Source organism: Nothobranchius furzeri, chromosome 6, assembly GCF_043380555.1.
Source record: "Nothobranchius furzeri strain GRZ-AD chromosome 6, NfurGRZ-RIMD1, whole genome shotgun sequence".
Taxonomy (NCBI): Eukaryota; Metazoa; Chordata; class Actinopteri; order Cyprinodontiformes; family Nothobranchiidae; genus Nothobranchius; species Nothobranchius furzeri.
Genome location: NC_091746.1, coordinates 71,553,689 through 71,576,254, shown reverse-complemented (window position 1 = coordinate 71,576,254; position 22,566 = coordinate 71,553,689). Strand labels below are relative to the sequence as shown.

The 22,566-nt window shown below is 45.8% G+C and overlaps 1 protein-coding gene across 3 annotated transcripts in view; it reads right to left on the bottom strand.

The window, feature by feature from the left end:
* Window positions 1–980: 980 nt before the first annotated feature.
* The window catches only part of dcc (DCC netrin 1 receptor), a 348,912-nt gene continuing 327,326 nt past the window's right edge, over window positions 981–22,566 (bottom strand). For all 3 annotated transcript variants that reach the window (XM_070552526.1, XM_054744659.2, XM_054744660.2), the window contains exons 28-29: window positions 19,656–19,804; window positions 981–9,264 (exon numbers count right to left, since the gene is read on the bottom strand). In XM_070552526.1, the coding sequence (XP_070408627.1) occupies window positions 9,175–9,264; window positions 19,656–19,804 (239 nt within the window). In that variant the 3' untranslated portion in view covers window positions 981–9,174. The remainder of the gene's footprint in view (window positions 9,265–19,655; window positions 19,805–22,566) is intronic.

Here is a 22,566-nt window from a genome sequence, read left to right as displayed (position 1 = left end):
CCCTCTTATCTCTATTAAGGTAGCACGACTCAGGGTTGCGAATTACCACAGTTACCAATTCTTGTCATGTGTCTTGCCCACGTATGTCTGATCTTAGAATTGTGTGTACTGGAACTCTAATTTCCCTCTGGGATTAATAAAGTATCTTTGATTCAATTTGATCTGGACTTTGTCTTCAGTGACGAGGACGTTGCTCTGGGTGAAGATCTGTTCCTCTAAAGCTGTCAGATCAGTCATCCAGGAGGAGCTTGGAGAGCTGCTGCTGCTGCTGGGGTGTTTTCAGGCATCTGGGAAGGATCTTTCCCAGTTGCCCCACCATGGCAGGTTTTCCAGCACATCCCACTGGGAAGAGATCCCCTCCTGGGAGTGGGATGTGCGTTGGGTTCCCTCCTGGACCGGTTACCTGGCCAGAAGATAACTTCCATCAGTTCTGAAAAGACCGAATGTCGGATCGTTGCCCCTGAGATCTCAGCTTCTCTGATCAGGCAACAAATGGTCCAGATGGAGCGCCGGTGGCAGAGGAGTTAAGTCCCTGCTCCGTAAGTGAAGGGTTGCAGGTTAGAGCCCCATTTGTTGCAACTGTTGTGTCCTTGGGCAAGACACTTCACCCTCCTTACGTGTTGGTGGCCGGAGAGACAAAAGGCGCCCCTCTGTCAGCGAGCAGAGCAGCTGTGGCTACCATGTAGCTCATCACCATCAGTGTGTGAATGACTGCATGTGTTAAAAAGGGCCTTGGGGGGTCGTACATGATACATCATGTCCAGAGGGAGTCTAACACCCAGGACTATGGCTGCAGAGGCTCCAGCTTCATGACTTTCTACTTTTCCACCTCGGGAGCTCCAGAGATCCAAGTCTTTACCGACCACCGTTATCACACAGTGGGGTGCAGCAGCGAGGCCAAGGGGCTAACACCCAGTTAGCATGCTAGCATCACAAAAAACACGGCTCCAGTATGACATCACATAATTCACACAGTATGCTTGTTTTTGTATCAAAACTTTATTTATCAAACAAAAAGAATGAACCATTGAAATAACGTTTCTATAAAAAGCATCAATGGGACTGTTCTAGAGTGCGTTACCAAACGGAAAACAACCAGATGGATGGAAACAATTCATCATCATCATCATCACCATCATCACCCTCCTTCCACATGAACTAAACACACATTTTAAATGTCACACAGTTAACTTGGTAGAGAGGACTCGGGATCTTTAACTCAACCTGAAGATGAAGGACGCGAGCGTCTGCGAGCCAGAGGAAAGGCTCGTTTTCACGTAGCTGATGACACGAGGTGCTAATCTTCCTTTTTTTTTTAGCAGTCGTCCTCAAACAGGAGTCGACTTCACACCAAACTTTCTAAAACAGAGGATTTCTGTTACAGGATTTCCTCCTTAAAGGTTCAAACAGACGAGAAAATAAAAGCAAAACAACGTGAGGAAATCAGCGTTGGAGGTCTCCTGTTTCCAGGAGTTTGAAGTTCTCTGTCGGTTTGTAAACTTTGGTCCATTTAAATCAGCCTTTCTGTACCTTCAGAATCCATTTCTACCAAGATTCTCTGGGATGAAATATGTTTTTAGCATAAAACAAATCTTCATGTTGTGTTACCCCTTCTCTCCACCGGAGCCGTCAGCAGCACGTTACTGCAGCGGCACGTCTCGCTCGCGTAAGCTGCTGCTCGGCCCTTCCCACGGGACGCGTAGCAGCAGGGGAGCAGCTGTCACCGACCGAGCACGAAGTCACACGAGTGACTTCGTCAGTAAACACAACAACAAGCAGGCGAAAACTACAACATGGTTTGTGTTTTATGTTCTGTCCGTTTTATAATCGCCAATACGGACCTGAAAAACAAAGGAGACCGCTAGCTAGGTGATAACTTCTCACGGGGACGCACAGTTAGTAACCTTTTTTTAAAAGTAAAGCAACCGGAAAACAGTACGTTCTTTATTCTGAAAATCTCGGGAGCTTCTCTCCATTTCCGCGTCCGATTTCCTGTCTTTCCTTCCCCAAAAATGTCGAACTTGACCCATTTCAGAGGCGTCGCGCGTAGAAAATAGAACCGGCGCGTAAGGGCCGCGACATGCTGCTCCTGAGACGCTGCCGACTCGCGCTGCTGACGGCTCCGGTGGAAAGGAGGGGTTAGAGTTCAATCAGAATCAGTAAGTTTGTTGAAACCTGTTCTTCACCAAGACATGACTCAGCAAAAGCGTAGTCCCCCTGAACGACTACGACCTTTGACACTAAAGCCGAGCGTCGAAGTGGATTAAAGTTAGCTAACGACACTCCGCAGGTTAGCGGATGACTCGTCTGCATCTGTCCTAAACCTTTTCAGAACAAACAGCTGGATTACGAACATCATTTAAAACGGTGTTACTCCAGCTGAGTTGGGTCAGCTCCTTCAGTCACCGGTTTGAGCCCGAAAACTCGGATTTCCCACCTTTAATGTGATAAACTCTGGAGCCCAAGTCCGTCCCACGAGGCGGTTATGAAGAAGTGCATAGATGAGATCAAAGCTCCGACCTACGTGTCAGAGACAGAAAATCAACACGACGACGTCTAAAACTCAACCATCGGTGTCACACGATCCTCATGAATAAATCTAAACGTTCCACAACAACAAAAATAACAACAAAAGACGGAAACCTTTAAGGCAACAAACAGAACCAACAAAATGACAGCACTTCAGTCCTTTTTTACTAAACTAAATGCACATAATGCTGAAATATCACATGGTTATAAATAATAGATTTCAAGTCCACTGGAAATAAAGTAATAATATATTAAATTTGATTATAAAAAAGTCACTTCTACTCTAGAGGAGCTGTACACTGTAAAAAAAAGGCAGCTTTCTGGAACGTATTCTGCTGCAGCAACGCTTTCGCCTCACAGTAAAGTAGAAACCAGGAACCGAACAAACGCAGAAATCAAACATCTGGCGGGTTTGAAAACGTGGAGCATCACATCTGTCCTCGTGAAACCGGAAGGTTTCAGCTCCGGAGGGAATTCTACTGGCAGATACATTTGAGAATGAGGATAAATGGGATGTTCTGAGATGCAGGATGGAGCTTTTAGCTGCTTCCTGTCAAAATAAAAGCACCTGCTCATAACGAGCTTTTATTTTGACAGGTTAAACTTCTGTTCAGATAAGACTTTGGTTCGTGCTAATAGATGTGGTCGAAGTTCCTAAATGTTACACCTAAAGCAGTAAAAACAACCGTCTCCGGTGGTCCGACGGCCACTTTACCCAGAATGCTGCTTGCTTTATAAATCAGAATGAAATCAGCGAGCTGCCGGCGCTCTGATGAACTCTCAGGTTTCCACCGCCTGGTGGTTTCACGTCCTGTTAAATATGTCTGACAGCCGCTGCTGAAGATCTAAGAATCTGGCACTTTGCTTTTGGGATAAACTCTCAGCTGAGCGGAGCGGAACGCCGTCTCTTCCCTTCTCCGTGTGTCGACTTTACAGCAGGAGCAATTTAATATAAACGGAAGTTTCACAAAGACTTCAAATAAAGTGTCTAAATGTGGGAAAAGAACAAAACATTAAAAAGTAAAGGCACAGAGGACGTCATCTTTATCCCAAAGGCAACAAAAGAAACACACGAGGACGGAAACGAGAGCTAGATGAGAACCGGAGGGGCAACGGATCCAGATGTTTGTTAATTCATCCAATCAGCCTTCAGCTACTCAAGTGTTTATGCTTCTGAGACCTGTCCCTCTGACCCCTGACCTCCGCCTGCTTCACTGATCAGACCTAAAATGGCCGCTCATCTCCAGCCACCGTCCACGCAACGCTCCCGTTATGAAACGATTCTGAGACATCTGCACTGAGCCAGCAGGGGGCGCCAAAAACAAGATGATTAAGTAAACGAGCTGCTTATTCTGCTCCGGTGGTGAATCTGGAATCTAAACAAGAAAACCTGAAACTGTTCACTCCACAGGCAAAATTCCTGTTTCTACAAAACTCAACACGTTTTCCACACGAGAACCCGACAGAGAAGCACGTGGCCGCGAGATCACATGACCAGAGTCACACGTAGAACACACCTGTGTCACACATGCGTATTTTCCATGTGGAGTTAGTGACTATTGAGCCACCAGACACAAAAAACTAAACGCGTTGCGGTCAGCTGAAGCACCCCTACTGGCTGGCTGCAGGAATACTTGTAAGCCCCGCCCCTTTATGCAAATGAACATCACCATTTGTGACAGAGGAAAATAGAAAACTACAGCTGCTTGTTGTTCAGACAAGAGGAGTTCTGCTCATGCCTGTCGTGTGAAACGGTCCTCTGTAAAAGCGAACAGCCCACGACGAGAGGGACATTCGCCGCTGATCAGGAACGCTTCTCTCCCACGAGTCTTCGGCTCAGGAACCTTCTACAGATTCCAGAAGCAACTTAAAAGTTTAAAACCTTCCAGGATGATCCACAGAAGTGGAATGAAAGGAAGTTTTTATTCCAGCAGATGATGAAATGAAATGTAAAGAACCAAACGGTGGCTGAAATGTTCCACACTGGAAAAGACGACCGAACAAAAACCCTTTAATTTCCTGGTTCCGTCGTTTTTACCTTCCCACTCTGAAAGGAACTCTCCGGTTCGGGTCGGTCTGTTTAGAATTTATGGTGAAAATCCAATTTTCTGTCGGAGTCACACTTGGTCCTGCTCGGCAGCACGTGGGTCATGTCGTCTGCCCTCTGAAGGAGGCCAGGAAGCGTGTGGACTGGATGCATCGTACCTGATGAGTTTGATCCCAGCTGCCTTCACCTCTGCACCCCCCTCCACCCGAACCCATCGGCACCACCGCCAGGACTTCTCCCCACCGACGTAACGCCGCAGCGAGCGTGAGCTTGAATCGTAAGATTTAAAATGGCGTTATAATGAATTCCAGGCGCCGTTCCTCTGCGCCTGAGCTCGCACATCCGAACCAGAACAGAATATGGAATGAGCTGGGCTCGCTCCCTCGGGCCTTCTCTCTTCATCACACAAAGATAAAGGCCGTAAATTACAATATGGTGACTGAGGTGACGACTACAGAGAATACTGATTCCTGCTCTTCCTTCCTCTGCTGACGGATGACTCGTCATTTAAAACTGGTTTAATCTGGACCCGGTGCTCTGAAACGTCCGGGTTTGAAAAGCGCAGCAGCAACACTGGACTTAAGGGGTCCACGGTGTACACCTACGGGGCGCTGATTGTAAAGTAATACGCTTAAAAAGTAATGCAGCAAAAAAAAGACACTTTATAGTAAAAAAATATTTAGAATTACGTTCATCAAAATTTTAAATTATTTAGATTCAAACATAAATTTAAATATTAAATTCAGACATATTAATAATTTAAATATTAAGCTGACGAATCAAATCTGAATGTAAAAAGTTACATCGACTATTCTGAACTCAGTATAATTATTCAAGGTTAATTTCAATAATAACTAAATTAGAATGAGTAAAGTTAACTTATAAGTCACAAGTAAAGTATACACCACCATTTTTAATAAAGTCCAAGTGTATAAAATCAAATCATAATATTAGAATTATATTTTTAACTATTAAATCAAAACATCTAAATAGATATCTCAAACAAAAACTAAATATTTAACTAGCCTGCTAATGCAGACAGTAATCAAAGTTCTGTTGGATGGCGTGTTTCTGTTTGACCGCAGATGTCTTACGAAGGCGCAGGAAGAACCAGAACAGAACCATCATTAAAGGATTCATGATTGGTTTGGACCTTAGTCCTCTTCAGCCTGGCTTCTATCTTAGTTAGCTACTTAGCTACAAATTTAGTTGAAGTTTGTAGTTTTCAGGGTATCTGCAGGTTTAAGGGAGCCAAATTTAAGACTTTTTAAGACCTTTTTAAGGCCACTTTGACCAAATTTATGGTATTTTTTTAAAATTAAATTTAAGCTATAATTTCCAGCTATTGCCTGGAACCGGTGCTAACCATGTCGTGAACATGGGATTAGCCGTCCAGTTACCATTAATGTTGCACTTCCCCGTGGCGCAAACTCCCACTAGCACGCTCATCTAAAAATAGTCCCCTTTCACAACCAACTGAACGTGTACGGTTCCGCTTACGCCAACATCATACACAAAAACGCTGAACACTAACTAGAAATTCACGAAAATTTTATAGAAATAAAAGAATCTTGTTTATTGGGTCTTTGGTAATTTAAGACCTTTGGAAACTATTTAAGTCCTTAAATTTGGAAAAGCAAATGTAAGACTTTAAGACTTTTTAAGGACCTGCAGATACCCTGAGTTTTTACCAATAATCTCTGGAAATATCCATTGAAACGTGAATGAAATGAAGTCCATTCGGCGGGTTCATACCACCGAACCATAAAAATCAGGTCTAAAGGACTTAGGGTGTGGGGTCTGGCGTTGTTGGGGGACGCCATATTGAATGCTGTGTCCTCCTTGCCGGCTCGGGGTCCTGCGCCTGTTGATGACATCACACTAGATGACTGGCTGACTACGAATTACGGAAGTCACGTTACCACGTTCAAAAACATTTAGTTAGTAAGAAACATAAATTTAATAACAAAACCACTAAACTCTTTCCAAAACATGTGAAAGAACAGAATCAGAAAAGAGATATGCAACATGTTTTGGTCGAGAGGTATTGCCGTGGAATGATGAGGTCATCGGCAGGTGCAGGACCCCGAGCACATCCAGAAACTACAGCGCCAGAAAACTACAACCAGCATTGCCTTGTCTTGATGGAGTCAACTGAAGGACCATCAAAGCCTGAGGTGTCACGCCGAGGCGGCATGCTTTCTGCTCCAGGTGACATTTACCGTAATGTCTTTTAAAACAAGCAACAGTCACGGCGATATGCTGTAAACCTACCCTGAAATGTGCTGCCCCCTAGTGGCAGGTAACTACACACTGCCACTTTAAAAGTCGTTTTTATTTGTGGATTCCACCATTTAGACAAATATTTAGATTTCAATGTTTGATTTCAACAGAAATATTTGGATTTATGTTGAAACATTTAGACTAAACATCCTAATCTTCTGAGGCTAAACGCAGCCGTTAATAATTAAATGCCTTACTTTACGATCAGCGCCTCACACACACCCCTCCCCCAAAAGCCGATGGGAGGAGTCACGGCTGACGGAGGAGCATGTTCATCAGTGAAAATTCCAGAGTCCACAGGAATTCTCATCTTTTACTGGAACCCTACAGTCGCCACCGCTGTGAGTCGGGAACGGTTCAGCTTCCTTCCTACAGGCTTCTTTTCCTGCTTTGGGAGAATTTAGACCCTAACAAAGGTTATCCGCTCCTGCCATCTAATTCTGAACAGGAGATTATTTCCTCTCCCACTAAAGGGACCGAGTGTTTCTGGTAAAATATACTTCTAAATCCCAATAGAAAGCTTCCAGAGCAGCCTTTGCTCAGAGAAATAGAGTTTACAGGACTGATGAGCTAACGGCTAGTCTGAGAGAGGCATATTCCTTTTGTCTTAAATTTAGAGTTCAATAGTAATAATCCTGTAGTTGTTTACATGTAAATCTGGATTATTATCTGGATTGTTTAGTTCAATGGTTAAGCTGAAGCAGAGGAAGACTTGTTTAAGTAGAAATAAGCTTAGAACGGTTTTCCACATATCTGATGGATTGTTCCCTGGAAAGTGTGACTGTGATATGAACCAGATGGTCTTTTATGGGAAGTGTTTTCTCGCAGGCATCAGGATGTCTTTTACACGCTGATGCGCCAAACTCGTAGTTAAATTCTGATAAATGGTGAGATCACCTGGGCCAAACATCATCCTGAGTTGTTTTAGTAGAAAAACGCACGATTTTCTGTTACTAAATGAAAAGTTGTTTTTCTATAACGATGCGTCAAAACGAACGTCTACAAATCCAGTTTCCTCTGAAACCAACACTGGTGTCAAGATTTATGGAAAACATCTCAAACGTTTGGGAAATGTAGCCGACTGGAGCAAATTTAAATCAACAGGAAGAGACTTTGTTCATCATTTAAACTAGCTGTTAGCGCATCAATCCACTAAACACTATTTCTCTGAACAGAGGCTGTTCAGGGAGCTGATATGGAGACGATATGAACCGTTTACACAGAAGCACACAAACATGGCCTAAATGAAGGTAATGCAACCAAAGCGACTCCGGTTGGGATGTTTGTTGGAATGATCCTGGTAACGCCGGTTATTTCCTGGTTCGATTTGATCTGTTTGTCATATTTCTGAAGCACTTTGTGGTTTATTAGAAATGAGTGTTAGAAATAAAACGGCTCAGTTATTCCTCCATCTCTCCATCTCTTTCTTCCCCAAACTTCTCCTCTGTAGTTCTCCAGACAGCAGGGGGCGCCACCGATCCCTCTGACAGGTTCTCCTGAAGCTTCCACTTGTTCTGATATCCAGTCTGACTGACACAGACACGAAAAAGCAGCAAAACCAGAACTGGTGACGATAAGCTTCCACGGAGCAGAATCTGGCAGCAGCACGAGAAGTTGGGAGAAGAGCGGGACAACGGAAGTCCACCGGGAATTTTACAGAGCCCAGGCAGAAAAACTGGAACGTTTCATCAAACGCGCTGCTTGGCTCATTCTGCAGAATTTCCTGTTCTGTCACAGAAAACGGGAGCTAAGAAAAGGAGAAAGCTGGAGAGGATCAACGGGAGCAACATGGAAAACAAAAGGAAAACTTTGGTGGCTGAGAAAGTTTTCGTAGAACTTCTGTAAACAGAGTGGAAAAATAAAGGAATACTTCCGGTGGTGGCGTGAGGTACGGTCACAGTAACCGAGCCGGCGTTGGCTCAGTGGAGGAGGACGCTAATAAATACCACAGCCGGGAGAAAAAGGCGGGAATTCCTCAGGTCCCGTTGCGTGGAGGCTGTAGGTGTCAGAGTTTTACGTTTGAAGTTCCTGAATCTTAAGGGTTTCCGTTTAAACTCCCCAAGAACCCATCAGAACTGGTTCTGTTTGTAGAGTCAACGCTGAAAATCTGTTTAGTTCCCTTTTACCGGATCCCGATCCCAAAGGACGGAAACCGGGACCGGCAGGAACCAAAGAGATGGAGATCAGGTTACATCGGGGGCATCTTCAGACCCTGACTGACCAGTCGATGCTCGTGGTGACATCAAGGCTTGAAGACGGGTTCCAGACCAGTCTGTGGCTTCGGGGTCCGTTTCGGGCCAGGCCAGCGGCGTTGGCTAGAAGGCGGAGCCGGTGATGGCGTTGAGCTGCTTCATCAGCCCCTCTAGGCTGGCCATCTGCTCCGACAGGTCGTCCTGCTCGTAAACCTGAAGAAGGAAACAGAGATTCAGTTTTCCATGTGTGATGTTGTTCTGATGATGAAACACCAGAAACTCAAAGGTATCACATATATCGTTGTCTGAAAATGTTAGAAAAACCAAATATGGCGTCTCGTTCTCAGAAACGTCACCACGACCGTCCTGCAGGTTGTTCAGCTGCCTGTCCACACAGACGCAAGCATGACCTCAGTAGAAACTACACAACAGGAGTATCTATTTAACCTTGTGCTTGTGAGGGACGGCGTGGTCTGTCTCTACAGGTGACATGTAAAAACATTCCTCTTCCACGTACGACTCGGTGGGACACGTTCTAGACGTGGTCAGGTCCCGAGGGGCAGAAGACGGTTGTTAGTCAGGAAAACGTCCCAGAGGGGTCGAGCTGAGCGCTGCAGCCGGCCACCAGCGAGCAGCACGCTCCAAATAAGTAAACATAATAAAAGATTAATTAACTATTATTATTTACCTGTTTAATTATAAAGTGTTATTTGTTGTCCTAAATGGGATCTAATTAAAAATAAGTTGTTTTCTAATTAAAAGTGACTCATTTTCGGATGCTTTAGTTGGTAAAACAGATAAAACTTTAATAGTTTCCATCATAACATCACAAATGTTTCATGTTGATTTTTGCACCTGAAGGCAAACTTTGACCCAAAAGTAAACCTGGAATGAGAAACGACTCTGACGCTCCATAACCGGATGCTTTCCTCTCAGTTTCAGTGGAATTTCATCTGTTCAGCGCTGTGAGGAAAAGGTCAGATTCCATTTACAAACATCGCTCCTCTATCCCGACCTGCTCTATCCCGACCTGCTCCGTCCCGACCTGCTCCGTCCCGATCTGCTCTATCCCGACCTGCTCTATCCCGACCTGCTCCGTCCCGACCTGCTCCGTCCCGACCTGCTCCGTCCCGACCTGCTCCGTCCCGACCTGCTCCATACCGACCTGCTCTATCCCGACCTGCTCTATCCCGACCTGCTCCATCCCGACCTGCTCCATCCCGACCTGCTCTATCCCGACCTGCTCTATTCCGACCTGCTCTGTCCCGACCTGCTCCGTCCCAACCTGCTCCGTCCCGACCTGCTCCATCCCGACCTGCTCCGTCCCGACCTGCTCTGTCTCGATCTGCTCTATCCCGACCTGCTCCGTCCCGACCTGCTCCATCCCGACCTGCTCCGTCCCGACCTGCTCCATACCGACCTGCTCTATTCCGACCTGCTCTATCCCGACCTGCTCCATCCCGACCTGCTCCATCCCGACCTGCTCTATCCTGACCTGCTCTATTCCGACCTGCTCTATCCCGAACTGCTCCATCCCGACCTGCTCCATCCCGACCTGCTCTATCCCGACCTGCTCTATTCCGACCTGCTCTATCCCAACCTGCTCTATCCCGACCTGCTCTATCCCGACCTGCTCTATCCCGACCTGCTCTATTCCGACCTGCTCTATCCCGAACTGCTCCATCCCGACCTGCTCCATCCCGACCTGCTCTATCCTGACCTGCTCTATCCCGACCTGCTCTATCCCGACCTGCTCTATCCCGACCTGCTCCATCCCGACCTGCTCTATCCCGACCTGCTCTATCCTGACCTGCTCTATCCCGACCTGCTCTATCCCGACCTGCTCCATCCCGACCTGCTCTATCCCGACCTGCTCTATCCCGACCTGCTCTATCCTGACCTGCTCGGTGTTGTTGTCACTGAGGAGAGTAGTGATCTTTGCGTGGTAATCCATTGTGTTTAGGACACCTATGAAGCCTTAAAGCGAGACCCCACAAGCAGCTACAAAAAGAAAGTTATAGCTTGCCTTCAAGGCCTTGAAAGGGGCAAAACCAATAACCGCCTGACATATCACCGCCTTTATCCAGGAGATGCCATACCCTGCATCTACGGACTTCCCAAGATCCACAAGGAAGGTATCCCTCTCAGACCCATTGTCAGTAGCATAAATTCAGTCACCTACAACATCGCGAAACACCTTGCTACTATACTTGCACCTCTGGTGGGGAACACCCCACACCACATCAAGAACTCCACCGACTTCACTGACAAGGTCCAGAAACTTACCCTGGATCCAGATGAAACCATGGTGTCCTTTGACGTAGTCTCCCTCTTCACTTGCATACCCACTACGGAGGCAGTGGAGACTGTCAGAAAACGACTACAAGAAGACAGCACCTTGGAGGACAGGACCAACTTCACACCCAATCAGATTTGCACACTGTTAGACCTCTGCCTCGCCACTACATATTTCAAATACAACGAAGGTTTCTACAGACAAAAACATGGCTGCGCCATGGGCTCCCCCGTGTCACCTATTGTAGCCAACCTTTACACCGAGGAAGTGGAAAAAAAGGCTCTTGGCTCTTTTAAAGGGAGAGCACCCAGCCACTGGTACAGATATGTGGATGACACCTGGGTCAAAATCAAAACACAAGAAGTGGAATCCTTCACCACGCACATCAACGCCGTGGACAAAAACATCAAGTTCACCAGGGAAAACATAAAGGACAACTGCTTGCCTTTCCTGGACTGCGCTGTGCACTTTGAAGAAAATGGCAACCTCAACATTGAAGTGTACCGGAAGCCCACACACACGGACCAGTACCTCCTCTTCGACTCACATTACCCTCTGGAACACAAACTTGGAGTAATCAAGACCTTACACCACCGCGCAGAACATGTTCCCTCTAAGCCGGAAGGGGAAAAGAAGGAACACACACATATAAAGGAATCACTTAAAACATGTGGCTATCCTAATTGGGCGTTTATAAAGTCAGCAAAGATGCACAGAAAAGAAGACCAGACACCAGCAAGGGAGGATAAGAAAGACAGACGCAACAACCTTGTCATCCCCTATGTAGCCGGTGTATCAGAGAAACTCAGGAGGGTTTTCTCCAAACACAACATACCTCAGGCCCAGCAACACTGGTTCACCCAAAAGACAAAACTCCTAAACACAAACACTGCTGTACAGTGCAGCGAGGAATGCCCAGACCTCTACATTGGGGAAACCAAACAGCCACTTCACAAGCGCATGGCACAACATAGAAGAGCCACCTCCACGGGACAGGACTCAGCAGTTCATTTGCATCTAAAGGACAAAGGTAACTCTTTCGAGGATGCTAACGTTCACATTTTGGACAGAGAGGACAGATGGTTTGAAAGAGGAGTAAAGGAAGCCATTTATGTCCACTGTGAGCAACCATCTTTGAACAGAGGCGGTGGTTTACGACACCAACTGTCTGCCATCTATAATCCAGTTTTGAGATCCCTTCCCAGATGCCTCAATGCCCACGCATATCCTGGGCCATCTGACCTCAGGAATTCACATGATAGGGTGGGGCCAGGTTTCACAATGAGCTCACCCGAAACTCTGGCTGAATAGGACCCACACCCACCCCCACACCTTGGCTCATGTGTTTATGTAGAAGATCGTCAGGGGGTCTTTTGTTCCCTCTTCGAGGGGAAACTCCCACTGGGTTTAAATCTGGGACTCTCCACCATTTGACCTTAGAACTGAAGAAGCCTCTCGGATGAGAGGTGAAACGTCTTCAAGCAACTCAAAGAAGTCCAGACGCTTTTCTTTCAAAGCTCACTAGACTGAATTGAATTGACTGGGAGGGCTTCAGGCTAGCCACGTTCACGGGACCGACTTTGGGGAAGTCAAACCTGGAGTTTCAAAGAGTGCCTGGATTCTGGGATTAGCTTGCTTCTTGGAATACTCTCCTGGCCTCCTAACCTCCTATTTTTAGTTTGTCCAGATCTTTAAGATCCGTAGGAACTTCTAAACCGAGTCTTAACAACAAACATGTAACACATTTAGAACAAAAGCCAGGTGTGGTTGAACGGGCCGATTTTACAGAAAATACAAAAACGAAGCCAAAGAAAACTTCTTCAAAGTTGTTTTCAACACAAATCTGATCTGTCAGCAGAGCTTCTACGATCTACATCCGTCTGCAGAGAGGAAAAAAAATACCAGCTTGAAATGAGCTCCCAGAAAGTAAAAAAATCTCCACGTTTATAAAAAGCAGAAACCGGATTTAAAGGTTCTGTAAAGGACAGGAAGCAGCGACTCAGAGATCAGAGAATGTTTTCAGTCCAGCTAAACCGTCACCTCTGAGTGGGTCAGCTTAAGTGCTGTCTGTGTGTGTGTGTGTGTGTGTGTGTGTGTGTGTGTGTGTGACAGTCGAGTAAACATCTTTCACATTCACACCATCTCAGAGGTTATATTGAGCGTGGCTCTCATGCAGGCAGAGAAAAAAACGATTTCTCTCCTGAGAGCAGGAGGAGTCATGAAGCCTTCAGCAGAGATCAGTCCTCCTTAAACCGACTTTCATCCTTCACGGGTCCAAAACATCACCGCTGGTCCACCTCTACCTATAAAACACCACCACCCATCTGATTCCAGTTAGAGTCCGTCATCACCATCATCCATCCACCCTGAAGAACACATCTGCATCATCTGCACTGAGGAAAGAGCCGAGAACACCAAATCAGTCCCTCCACACCTGCAGACCCATGAAGACCACAAACACGACCACAGACATGGAGAAGGCCCTTGGAGTCCCACCATTCCTCACCAGCTGAGCTTTTAACTCAGACTGTCGGGAGTTGGGAGATGATGGAGTTCGAGTTAATTTGAATAAATAAAGTTTGTGTGCTCGGAGTTTATGTGGTCTATGACATCGTAGCTGTATGGTTTCATGCAGCCGGCGGAGTTAGGAGACATTTCTGGTGGCCATCTTGAATCAGCTGTAGACGCTGGTGCAGGGATGTGTGTCTTCTCTAGAATGCATCCAGCGGTTCAGGAAGTTGGTTTTAACAAATTCAGGTTTTCACACACCTTTGATCTTTTTGTAGTAAAAAAACATCTAAAACTGAACGATGCGGAAAAACAGATACGCGTTTATGTGGGACGCAGGAATAAAAGTTTTCATTTATAGAAATAAAATCCATGGAGAGTCTGAGTCTACTGACCCAGAAGTAGTCCTCTAATGTCCAGTCAGACCCCCCCCCAATGATATGGATTTCATGTACAGCCTCCATTTAAAACATGTTCGATTAAATCTGGATGCTAACGGTTCAGAGCCACCCGTTATCTGATGACAGAGAGGGATGTGAATGCCCCTCCCCCATGTTTTTACTTCGTTGTTTTCAGCAAACAAAGATTTACCATCAGACAAGATGAACCCGATTAGACACAGAACTGAGTTTTAAAAAGATAATTTCATTTAAAGGGAAGCAGTCTGCTCTGTGAATGAAACCATGAATAAACGGATAGTTTCACCACCAGCCACAGCCAGAATCACCCCAACAGAACCAGTCTGAGAGCCCGGCAGCTCGAAGATCTCAAAAAGCAAAACATCTAAATGACTTTTTCTGACCGCTGTGAAATAAGGAATCATATTATTGTTTTTTTCCTCCAGACATGTTCCGTCTGGGTTATCCTCGGTACAGGATCGACTCGGTGTGGCTTCAGACGGAGACGTTAGACCAGTGAAGACGCCCATTAAGGGACATGAGGACAAACAGCTGCTTTTTATCTGTGTGACCTTTAAACCTCCCACTCTGGTACAGAATGGGATCACAGAAGACTTCTCCGAGCACCACACTGACACGCTATTTCCACGGATAAATGTCCTTCTGTAAAAATCACAACAGAGTATAAAAAGCGGTGACCTCCTGATCCCGTCTGCTGACCCGCAACAGGAACGCTCATCAGAGCTCCGGGTTTTCGCTCTCATATCCTGATATCTCATTTGGCCTGCTGACCCGGATTCAAACTCCTCTATTATCTGTCGGAGAATCATTCCGATGGAGCGGAGCAAACAAAAGTCGGATTCGTTCTGACAAAGATAACTGCAGTCGGGACTCGAGTTCTCCGGTGGGTCAGGGACGGAGGCTGAGGTGTAAACACACACAGCGGATCAGCAGGTTCACAAGCGTTGCATTCTGACGACTGAAAATGATGTTTTCCATGTCCTAAAATCCTGATTCAGTCACAAGTTCTAGCATCTGAAGATCTCTTAATGCATTTTCCTTCCTGATTAATACATTTGGTAAATACCAAAACACGACGCTGAACCACGTGGACAGGATTCCTGCTGTAAATGTAGCTCTTGTGTCACTTTATTAGGTACAATCAGACGTGTTGCTGTATTGATTAACACAAAGTGATATTTGATGTTGCAGTAAGTAATGATTATTCTGTCGGGAAACATTTTGTTCAGCTACGTGACAATATGATAAAATCTGTTCAGACCGGATGCAAAACAGAAGACCTGCTGGACCTGACTGCAGCCGTTGACACAGTTGACCATCACCTGCTACTGGAGAGGCTGAGAGACTGGGTAGGCCTATCAGGATCTGCTCTGGAGTGGTTCTCCTCTCATCTTTATGAGCGCTCCTTTTCTGTGGCCGTCTCCAAGTTTAGGTCCTCCACCACCTCCCTCACCCATGGTGTCCCACAAGGTTCTGTGCTGGGGCCTCTGCTCTTCCTCCTCTACCTGCTTCCTCTTCAGCACATCCTGAGCTCCTTTAAAGGAATCTCCTACCATTCCTTTAAACATCATTAAACAAAGGATTGTATGTCATAATGCAAAACATTATGATGTGATGAGATGCACAAAAATGCATCTGTCATGTTCTGTGTCCCTTTGTTCCCCAGCTCCTCCAGTTCCCACTCCAGGTTCTCCTTTTGTGTTCTCTTAGCGCCCTCATGTGTCCGTTGTCTGCATCTCTGTTGTGTGTCTTAAGTTTTACCTCTAGCCCTCTGTAGACTTCCCCAGGTGTCCTTCTAATCACTCTCCATTCCTAATCATTCTTTATTTAGTCCTCCTCATCCGTCTGGTTATTAGTTGTTTGTTTTTGGCCCTCAGGCTTTAGGTTTAGTTTTGTGTTAATGTTTATCTGCCCTCTGGTCAAGCTCCTTCCCTTCCCATTTTGTTAACTGATTCCACCAGTTTCTCCTCAGCTCACACTCCTCACACCTGTCACCTGTTTCCCTGACTACCTCCCTCCTGTTTATAAGCCTTGTCTTGTCACTCTGTGTTTGTCGGTCCATTGTTGCTGTCAGTGTGAGTATTCTGTCAGTCTCCAGTTTCCTCGTCTCTAGTTTTACCTGTACTTCTTGTGTCTCAGTTTTGGATCACTAGTTTTTGGTTTTTGAACGTTTTTGGATTTTGGCTCCCCACCCCTTTGGATTTACATGGTTTTTGGTTCATCTTAAAATAAAGGATTTTACTTCACATCATCTCCTGCCTCGTGTCATCCTGGGTTTCTGCAATGTGGTTTCTACCATCCCTCCGAAACGTGACAACATCAAATGACAGTGTAGTAAGTGTTATTCATCATGACAATATAATAGGACGCTTCCGGTTAAAATCTGTAATACATTTAAATCATCATATGATACACACCGGTAAAAAGGGCTAAACGCTACGCTACGATAGGAGACGAGATGACATTATGCAACTGAAACGGTCGAGATGGACCAAGTCGTTCCCTCCGGAACGACAGAAAACTCAAATCCAGATTTATGCATCATAAAAGAGATGAGTGGTTCTGTGTGGGTCATAAATGTGACCCCAGCGATCGCTCAAACCCAACATTTTACCAAACTTAAACTGGAAACTCAAACAACACGGAAACTGTTCTGAACCCACCAACGAGAGGCAGCTGAGCAGGCAGCAGCAGGAGGGAAAGTTAGGCTTAATGTTATTCTGTTTTATAGAGTTTAAAGCTCCTATTAGCAGAGAAACACACATTTTCCTCTAAATGTTTGTGAAGGACGGACTCCACGAGTGCCGTCCTACGGCAGGATTTACAGGATGCAGCCGATGGTAGTTTCTGAAGCAGGCTGAACTCATGAAAACCAGCTTTGGGTCTTTATGGCTTTATTTCCTGCTGCTGGAACGTCGTTCCTGATGAGGACTGAAGCTGTTTTGTCCGTGACTTTGAAGCCGTCCGGAGGTTGGATTTAATTTAAAGCACAAAAATAAAACCTAATCAGCGAGGGAGTGACCTGAAGGAGAAGTCAAACGCCTCCTCCTGCTTTAGGAAACATAAAAAATGCACATTTACGCTTCACCTCCATGATTTATTCACTCCGCGTCACCGTCTAATATCTGTGTGATGGAGAAGCCAGGGGCATGATGGGAAAAGACCGGATCGATTACAGCGAGCAGCCGACGGATCTGCTGACCTCTCGCACCTTTCCTCTCTCCCATCCTTCCTTCTTATTTCTCCACTCGTCCTTATCGGCACTACCTTCATCTTCCTCCTCCTCCTCCTCTAGCCCCAAAAGCATCACTTCAACTCTGTTGTCACGGCAACCACGCTCTCCCATCCTCCCTCCTCCTCCAGTTGCTACAGTGACACCTCGTGGCCCTCCATTCTCCTCCTCCCATCCCCTCACCTCTGTTCTCCTCTCTGTTTCTGGTTGCCGTGGCGACACCTCCTCCTGTCCTATTGTCATTGAATTGGGCATGAATATTTAACGAGACCAGACGTCCGACATCCTTCCGCATCATCATCTTCGGTTGTTTATCTCTCAAGTCGTCCTCCGTCATCCTTCCCTCCTCTCAATCAGCCACCCCCTCCACCCCATCCTCCGCTTCTTCATTTTCCTCTCATTTCCTCCCTCGTCCTGCAGACTCTTCATCATCTTTCCCTTCACTTTTATCACACTTTCTCCCTCCTGCCTTCTATCCTCTCCTCCATCTTCCCACTTCTGTTTCCACCTGAACCCCCCCCCCCCCCCCCCCCCCCGAGCTGTGTGTCCTCGTCACATCTTCGTCCTGTTATTGTCTTCCACTCCAGCAGCTTCTCATGCGTTCACTTCTACTCCAGTAGATTATTACAGCCTGTGTGTCAAAGTCTCAGTCGTCTGCAGCTTCTGCAACAAACACTCGCCGGTCTTCTTTAACAGGAACAAGCAGCTCGACAACGTGTCACCGGCGCTCGCTTCCTCCGATCCACCTTATTTAGCTTTAATCTCCGGATGAAACCAAAGCAGTTTGGTTTGAAACACAAAAATATCTGAAAAGACTTCAGCATCATGTTCATCGAGCTGAAATTCACCACAGTGACTTGAAGACGAGTTGAAATTGTGTAAAAGGTCAGAAATTGTTGCACGGAAAGCCGAGCCAGCAGCATTTTCTCAGCTGCCTAAATGTTTTATTGCTGTCATCATGAATTTATTGGTTTTCTACTACTAGTAGCATTCATTATTCATGGTTTCACTCGGTCACACGTTTAATCCCATTCTCAGTTAGAAAAGTTCACGTCCTGCTGAATAATTAACCAACCAACTTGTAAACGGTTAATTTTAGTCCGCATGATGAAAGCAGCATGCTCTCAGCTTCTTATGAATATGACTGCATCACATGACCTTCGGGTGCTTTTTGGCTGATAACTAAAGCTCTTATTGTGAAAGGGTTTCAAAGGAAGGCACTGTCAGAATAAGACAGAATAAGTCTTTTTTTTTAAAATCTTGTTTAAACCAATGACATTAGTTCGGTCTGGAGGCCTTACATCTCCAGTACGCTCTCGTTTCCATTCATCTGGGTCACCAGTGACACCTTCAGACAGGTGAGATTAACCAGAGGAGATAATCCCACTGCTTTCATCCCTGTTTGTAGCCCAGACGTCAGTTTTCAGTGAAAACAGATTTAAAACTGCTTTTCTGAACTTTAAAACACTCCCGGCGTTCTCTCAGGTGTTTCACTTCCTGAACTGAAATCTTCCATCTTGTTTCTTTATTTTGTAAAATCCCGACGAACCTCCTCTGAACCGACTCTTTCAAGTCCCACAGAAGGCGGCGCCTTTGAAGGTAAAGCCGTCACAACACTGACAGCTGTCGGTTTAAGAAGATAACGGAAGTTCAGAGGTTTGCGACTGAAGCAGACTTGAGACGAGACAAATGAGCGACTCCTGCAGAAACGACGGCTCCTCAAACTTCCTCTGTGGGAGAAACGCTCAGGAAAACCTAAAGAATTCCTTAAACTGCCTCACTGTTGTTGCCGTGGTGACAAACTCATGAAACTCTGTTTGGTGTTTTATGCGCGGCACTGATGCTTCTGGAAACAACCGTCAGTTCTGATGCCATTGGACTCTGGAGAACCCGACACTCAGACCTACTGGTGTGATCGCTGCACCCAAACTGACTAAACTGGTAACCGATCTCCTAATGACGGCATTCCGGTCTGACAGGAGGAGCCGTTAGAAGGACCAGTCACTGAGCCTTGGGCCGTTTGACCTCTCTCTTTCGTTTTTTACACCTTAAAGACAGAAATAAGCCGATTTTACCCACACGGCTGTAAGATCGTGGTACATCTCTAACCGACATTGCCTCCTAAAGGCCGGCCGTCACGCAGACTTACGTTGGTCGCTGAATCGTCAGCCGGCTTCACTCCTTCCTCTTCTAGTAAATCCGGCGCCGTTGGTACCGAAACCGGCAACAGCGGAGAGCGAGCTTTACCAGCCTGACCCAAAGAGGCCGTCTTCACCTGGGGCTTCGGAAGGCTCGCACCTGGAGGAGACAGGAAACCATCGTTCAGGTGAAAAACAGACTCAAAGGTGATCGGCCGCGAGGCGTGGTCTAACGCCTGCGGAGACTAAGTCACAAGATGAAGAGAGCTTAATCAAGAACGTCTAAGAAGAACAAAAATGACTTCAGAACAGAATCAATCATTTCAGAACGCAGGACAGAACAATCACTCATTTCAAAGAAAATTGTCTGAGCATAATCAACAGGAAGGAGACGAGTCCAATCAAGAATCCTTCAGCTGAGTTTAATGTGAGAATTTGGAGGTCAGAATGTAATCCGGCTCGCCAGAGCGAGAGAATACCAAACATCACGTGTGATGGAGGAGAGGACGGCGGATGGCGGGTCATCTCACACAGGAATCAATGATTTTACAGGCAGAATGATAAACAGCATCTTTTATTCCGCACAACAAATAATGAGCTTTAGTGATGAATGTGATGGCAGGATGTGGGAGTGATGCAGGGGAGGAGAGAGGATTAATGCGTCTTTTATACCGTCTACAAACCTTTTTACACAATGATGCTAAAAACTAAATGGACTCTGATTTTACATCGTAGCTCTAAAACACGGAACAGCAAGTTCCCCGTCACGGGTTTTAATTAAAGGGGCATTATGGAAGTCTGACAGCCAAAACATGTATAGAAATAATAAATGTCTTCTTCATACGTTCTCCTGCAATGTCCTGGTCCTGTAGAATGAGCCCTGGCATTTTTACTGTGATTGCCTGTTTTTCTGTAAAATCACAGAAAAAGAGAGATGCTCTGGTCGAGCAGGCTGCTTCATGCGCGTTCACGCTCAGGCATCGCCCGTAGCATTTGCTATCCGTAGCTTTAGCAGCAGAGAGAGAGGCAGTGCCACTTTGTCGCTGTTCCTAAAGCCCTGGGGACAAAGCTAGCTACATTTCTGAGGACCCTTAGCTACTTTCTGTAGAACTTTCTTCTAGATATTTCCTGCAAATTAGCAACAAAATAGCCATTTTCTCTCCGAACCGTTCTTTGGTTTGACGTTGTTTCAGCTGTCATCAAGGATATACAAGTTACAGATACTGTGAACGTTACTAGAGTGTAGCTCACCTAGGATGTCTGACTCCCATGCAGAAGACCGGGTTTGATTCTGGATGTGAACATAGTTTATTTAGAGTTTATTTTTTACATTAATGGTATATTTTTTTTACAGTAAGATGCACAAATTTTTATTTGAGACTCGCTGAACGGCATTGAATTCACAGATAAAAAAGATGTGGGTTCAACTTTCATTTTGGAACAATTTTTCAAGCAAGGGAAGGGAATGATCTGAGCATGCAGGAGGACTGACCCCATCATAAACCTTTGTCGGCTGTGCTGAAGAGAAAGGTACAGAACCACATTATTTAATTAATTAGCTGTGTGTTCTCCTGTCCTCTGGGCCACACACACACACACACACACACACACACACACACACACACACACACACACACACACACACACACACACACACACACACACACACACACACACACACACGGGACGGTCTCTGCTGTTATTTTCGTTAAGGAGTGTGCACGTACAGCATGCGCTCCTCGTGCACGAGCCTACTATTGAAGCTGCCGTTACACTTTTGGCCTGAGGGGGCAATCACGAGCATAAAAATTCAAAAGTCCGTAAAGTCCCTTTAAGGAAGACCAGGGGCGAATTAAGGACTGAAGAAGATCCGGGGCTTAACACACACGCACGCACACACACACACACACACATGCGCACACGTGCACAAAAGCACGCACACATATGACACGCACTAGTCAACATCATATATGTCTTGTACCACATAATTTTTAATCTGAAGCTACATATTAAGCATTTTCAGGGCAGAGTATTGTTCCTGTTAGTGTTTAATGTGAGATGATAGTAAATTTTCCCTTTCTTTCTCCAACAACTTTACCTGATAAGCTAACTTTAGGCAAACCAGCAGCACAACAAATATTTTCAAATAAGACTCACAAACCTGAGTCAACACCAGTCTCATCAAAGCTGGGGTTCTGTCGCGGTACTTTTGGTCTAAAAAACGTCCTTATGTCCATCTTCACTCATGCGTTTCAGGCAGAGACTGCAGAAGCCGGCTGCTGAAGGGCTTCTTCTTCAGTGGTGGAGGCTCAGGCAGAATGTACACAAACTACTGCTAGCTGCTCCCTCTCTGTTGGACTTTGGTACTGCATGTTACTTCCACGTTTGAGATCCGGGGCTTTTCATTAAAGATTCAGGGCTTCAGCCCAAGTAGCCGGGCCTAACGCCGCCCCTGAGGAAGACTAAAACGCAGCATCTGCTTCTGGATTTCAACTCCTTTCAGTAAAAAACAACAAATACTTTAGAGTAACAACAGCTCTCTAAATAAAAGCGAAGGAGAAACTTCCATTTCCACTGTTGCATTGTGGGAGCGAGAGAGTATTAAAGGCCACGTCCAGGTCGCTGATTTCCAAAGGAGCAGAGGAAACGTAACTCACTTCATGCTTTTACGTTCGATAAGCTGCTCTTGGATCAGTTTGGAGTTGTTCCATAAAGCTGGAAAATGTGTTCGGGAATAATCAGGTCAGTTGTCGGCGGGAAAACTTTCCTATTGACGGTCTGGATGTTTGACCTGATAACTGGGCTCACATCGATCGCTCTAAATGACAGGTTTACACTAAACGGGCATCCCAGAGACGCCACTCATCCATCCTGTCTCCGGCTCTTTCCTTTTTAGCATTTATTCAATTATAAAGGAAAACA